At 33.9% G+C, this 5,576-nt stretch overlaps 1 protein-coding gene across 1 annotated transcript; it reads right to left on the reverse strand.

Moving 5' to 3' along the window:
* Positions 1-1,515: 1,515 nt before the first annotated feature.
* Positions 1,516-5,359, reverse strand: LOC150032916 (DNA-directed RNA polymerase I subunit 1-like). Its single transcript, XM_090307572.1, has 4 exons — positions 4,756-5,359; positions 4,511-4,681; positions 3,854-4,016; positions 1,516-1,927 (listed from the first exon to the last, which is right to left on the reverse strand). Exons 1-3 carry the CDS (start codon positions 4,795-4,797, stop codon positions 3,894-3,896), a joined length of 336 nt encoding a protein of 111 aa, XP_090163698.1. The 5' UTR covers positions 4,798-5,359; the 3' UTR covers positions 1,516-1,927; positions 3,854-3,893.
* Positions 5,360-5,576: the final 217 nt, after the last annotated feature.

The raw sequence follows: 5,576 nt of genomic DNA on the forward strand, positions 1-5,576 counted from the left end.
GTAGCTAATTGGATAATACAAAAAAAATAGTGTTGACGATAGCTAATTGGGAAATACAAAATAATATTTGTTGTAGTAAAATGTAATTATTATAGTCTTAAGATAGTCTTTGTCTCAAACACACCCTAAATATGAAGATTTCTTCAACTAAAAAAAAATCCTTAAAGACTTGTCTTTAAATTCATGAATGAAAACATTTGTATCGTTCATGTGTGAACTAAGCTTACAAATCCATAAACAAAAGAACAAAAAAACATTGAAGATATGAGGTTGAAAGAGAAAAACAATAACAAATATTGGTCATAGATGAGTCTTTATTTTTTTCTTGTATGTATTTAAATTTGTTCAAATAAGTAGGTAGAGTCTATTCTCCGTCTATGAATTTAACGGCAAAATCCTACCATGAATGTTATAAAACGAACTTCAAACCTCAAAAGTTACATTAAATTTTTTAAAAGTTTGAGAGAGAAATGGAAACCAACCCATAGTTTAAATCTATTTTACATAATTTAATCCAAAAATTAAAACTTTGGTGACTAGTAGTTACCCCTACATTCAACTAGATCTCATCATACATATAGAATGACCGTACAAAATATTTAGCAAAACTAAAATGAGAAGAAAACTGAAGTATGCCTAAATACTTTGGTCGATGTAAGAATTCAATTTGTAGTTTGCTCAGATATTTCTAAGGGGCAAAATTTCTGAGCCATTTTTTTAGACTTCTTAACAAAATTGCACACACTTGTTTCTACATGCTCAGATAACACAGAATTTTGTAGCATCCAGAATTTACATCCAAACTCACTCTCTCTCTCTCTCCTAATGCCAAGAACAAATGAAATGGTATGTACTTAATTTAGTTAATTAAATAATTCAAAACTCAAGAAATGAGGCAAAAAGTTTTGTTTGTTATTTGTGTTCTTGAGTGTCCTTATTAGGTGGGTATCCTAACACCCATCACCTTCCTCCCGTCCTTTCCTAAAGAAAAGTCTTCAAAAACTTTTTTAACTTTCGTCCACTCCTTAAAGATAGGTCCTCATGGGTCATATAATTATCTTTCCTGGCTAGGTTGATCCTCGAACCCTAAATTGAGATAGTAAAAAGGAATGCAGTTACTCAACCCCAACTAAACTAAAGTAAGTCATCCTCCAAAAGAGAAGAAAAGTTTCCACCAAGAATACTTTTTCAGGCCAAATGGTAAAACCTATATAAAGAGGAACAGAGCTGACTTTGCACACAAAAGAACTAGCACATCTTCTAAATTTGCCGTCGTTACAATTGCTTTCCCATGGCATTTCTCCTGTTAACCTTAAGACTTGATTATCTGTAAAATATGAGATAAATGTTCCAAAAGGAATCCTCATACCCGAACAAAATAACTTGAATTTCTTCACTACAACCTTAAACTTTTAATTCTGAATCTAATAATTCATTTTCACCAATATTGTTTTGCCCTGACACACTAATTAGACGAACTAGAACTGATTTAGCACAATAAATGGCACAAGAGAGTAGGCCAACTGAACAAATTAAAAAGGCAGGTAAGGCAAGCAAGCATACACTTTGGTTCAAAATTTTTTAGCTCGTCTTCCCCTAGTTTATCTACAACTAATCCGTTCTTTTTGTGCCACATGTTGCCGCACCTTATCAATCACCACTTGTCAGTCTAATCTTAAACCACTACATACCATACACAATTAAGGATAATCGATACTACTATAAGTAGAATGCTGTTTAGATTAGTACCTCTAGATAGGTTAATCTCAATGCAAAATAAGGGGGGATTCCAATTTCATTAACTGCTAAGTATGGATCTGGTGAAATGACAGATCGGCATCTCTTTCCCATCATCTTCTGACGAAACATGCCTTCCTTCTTCTCCAAAACTGATATATTCCCAAAGAAGCATCTTTTTTACCTTGACCTGCCATGAAGAAAGCATGGCCACCATTATAGCCATGTAGTATACAATCTATGAGATGACAATGTCAGACTACCAAAAATAGTAAACATGATTCACTAGGTTAAAATTAATATCAATAACAATGGAATTAGTGGCAATACTGCAATATCATCAATACAATAATTTTGTAACCACGGTCAGGCAGATCTTTTCAATTACTGGCAAAATGCCAGATGACCTGTGCATTATTTCATTATAACAAGGTGGCTTTTTATTTAGATATCTCACAGTGACAAAAAATATACCCAGCAAAAAATATCGGCTTTTTATTTAGATATCTCACAGTGACAAAAAATATACCCAGCAAAAAATATCCCCAACTTCAGCATTCTTCCTTCTCTATATTTAAAATTACTATAATTTATTTCACTAAAGTATACCCTGCAAGAAGGATGCAAGCTCAGAACTCAAGGATATAGTTGTTCAACCTATAGAACAGATCCTGTTCAAGTAAGGTAATAGCAAGAAGGATGCAAGCTAGAACCAAAAAAACAAACCAAACTAAGTCAGAGTAATTGGTTTCAGAAACATGTATTGATTCGATCAATTTCATAAAACATAGTGCCAGAAATTAGTTTGTGGTCCATATGGAAGGAAAGGAATCGTGGGACTTCCGAATCCAAAGAAAAAGTTAAAAGTCTATCCAGTCTTTGTTTAGAGTATTCTTTTTCTTACACTTGGTGTAAATTAAATCATCTATTTTTCTCTGATCCTTTTTCTTTCTTCTGTCCAATTGAAGATGCTTTTGTAACTCCATTGGTTTGGAACTTTTCATCCCCTCTTTTTATAAATGTCATACACCAATGAAATTGTTCCTAATAAAAAAAATTAAAAGAGAAATAAGTTCATGAGCACTATTGGTTCGATTTGATTTTGGAGGTTCATTGACCAGTCAGTTTTGTCATTCGTTAGACAGTTGATTAACCTATTCTCATTCTCAATGGGTTGTCATATTACTAAGGTCGACCTTCGCAGAATTACATTTCATACAGACATTATTCAAGAATCTGAAGGCCATCACATTGTGCATCAGTTTTGCTTTATCATAAGCTTCTCCATAAACATGATCCAGGGTGATTACTGATAAACACAATATGTAAACCCAACGGAAAATAATTACTGCGGAAAGAAACATTTCTTTTGGTCAATATGTTTTATCCAACAATAGAGAAAAGAAATTAAATATAGCCAATCAAATTTTTTAGAAGAGCTTAATTACCCTCCCAAAAAAAAAGGATGACATGAAAATCCATTTATCAAAGCCAAGTCAAGTGGCTTGTGTCCAGGATTTGCCTATAGTGTTAAAAAGAAATTTTCAATTCAAATATGGGAAAGGAAAAGACGCCAAGTTGGCATTTGTTGGTTGATCATGAAGCTGCAAGCAGATATATTTTTGGAAAAATGAAGCAGTGTCTGTCAAGTTTTTTCAATTCCTTAAATTAGGCAGTTGTTATATGTAATGTTCGACAATTTCTATGAATCCACTATCTTTTCGGCAATGTGCTGGTGATTACGGCCTCTCCACCATCACTTCTCATGGACAAGCTTCTTATAATTATCTCATCAATAGGACCTCGCTTTTTTTATAGCCAATTCACTTCATCAAATGAAATGTTTGTTCTTCCTATAGAAAACAATTTTGACTTTGTTTAGTAATGTTGTTTTTAGTTCTCTTTCAAGGCTGTTGGGTTCAGGGTTGGGTATTTTTTCTAGCTTTTGATTCATTTGTGTTATGTTCATACTCTTTTTGTAATTTTTGTTTTCATCAATGAACAATTCTGTTATTTAGAAAATAAACTAAAGCCATAAATTGAGAATTGGAGCACCGGATGTAAATTGAAGGACAAAATTTTTCATAGAAAACTTAACATAGATAAACGTGCATACCAGCTGCAGTTTTGCTATCAAACAAAATATTGATATATTGTTAAAGATCCATCCATAGCCTCATTATCTTTGAGTGTTCCGATTTGTTAGCATGAGCATTTCCTAATGATATATTGGACTGTAGCACCTTGTTCAGTAACCCTGTTTGAGGATGCTCCATTACCTGAGAACACGAATTAGCAGCAACTCATAATGAGAGCACATAGTTGTAGACTTGTAGCTAGATCAATTAGATTTGGGTTAAGGAAAAAACGTTGAAGGTTAATAGTAGGAAAGTACTACAGGCGTAAAACATACAAGGCCTCACAATCCTAATTCTCAAAACCATTTAAAAATTGAACGATTAAGACTCTTTACTTTATTAATAAGGAGAAATGCAAAAGCTAGCAATTAGATGTATCGTCCCTTTAAAATATCATTGAAAAATAATGCCTCAGAGGGCAGGCAAAAAAAAGGCCCACTGCAACTGCAAGGAACAAGAGATGTAGTTATCATCAAAAACTTTGAATTTAAGTCAGTTTCCATCTACTAAGTTTAATTCATTTACATGCATCAACTTAAGCAGTTCCTAAAAGAAAAGGGATGACCAAGTGAGTGATCACCATTCATCAAAACCCTTGATCATTCATGTTATAGAGAGAGGGAAAGTATACTTACAGAATCACCTCCTTTGGCAGGGGGGCGGAGCTTAATTGGAGGGACTAGAACAGACTCTAAGAAAAACATGGAATAGCCTGCCTTATTTCCATGTCCCTGCTGACGAATATCACTAATAAAGGAACAGAGAGTAGCTTCATTTTTCCACAAACGCTTCAGGATATCTTTAACCTATTATTAAAAAATGATATGAAGATAAGGAAAGGGAAAACTTGACCTGCAATCACAAAATAAACTGGCAGTACCTCAGATGGCATCAACTGTCCTGAGGAGAAATTCTTTTGCATGAAAATTTCCGGGGGAACTTCCTCAGAATCTTCTATACGGGACTTGGTTGCAGTGTCATCAAATGCATCTCCTTCCAGTGTATTGATAACAGTAGTCTCTTCCTCAAGTGAGGATATTCCTTCAGTTCCACTACTTACACTCACAGGCTTGCAACCTCTAATGGCATTGACCCTTTTATGGGCTACAGCCTACTTTGCATCCACCATGAAGGAGAACTTGAAATCAAGTACAAAATTTCAATTAAAAAGTGGTTCCAATGAAACAAGTACATCAACTCTATTCATCTATTAAATTAGTTCTACTATCCGATATGGAAGTCATTGAATGAGCGAGGCATCAATACCTAATACAAACTATTCAAGATACAATATTTGCCAGAGGGTATGAAACTATCTTTTTCTTCTTTTTTATTCCCCTATGGAACCATGTACACTGAAAGTGGGTAATAACAGGAAAAACCATATCATACAAAGCTTCCACTCACTAGATAGAGAAGATCGATACGGTTTCCAAACTTACTCCTTCCCATTAAACGAACATTCTAAAATTGTCGTGAAGATCTTTCCTATTTAGTGTTTGGTTCATTATTTTATATAAAAAGGGCACAGTTACACTCAACTATTAGGAAGTAAAATTATCACCTCCGGCAATAAATGAGGAAAAAGTATTTTTCAAAAAATAAAAAAACAGAAGAACTTCTGACTTTCATGGAAGAGGAACTCCCGATCATCGCACAAATATCCATTTGGCCAGCAATCTCAACATCAAACTCCTGCAA

The sequence above is a fragment of the Benincasa hispida genome, chromosome 11 (assembly GCF_027475165.1).
Source record: "Benincasa hispida cultivar pf3 chromosome 11, pf3_genome.v1.1, whole genome shotgun sequence".
Lineage (NCBI taxonomy): Eukaryota > Viridiplantae > Streptophyta > Magnoliopsida > Cucurbitales > Cucurbitaceae > Benincasa > Benincasa hispida.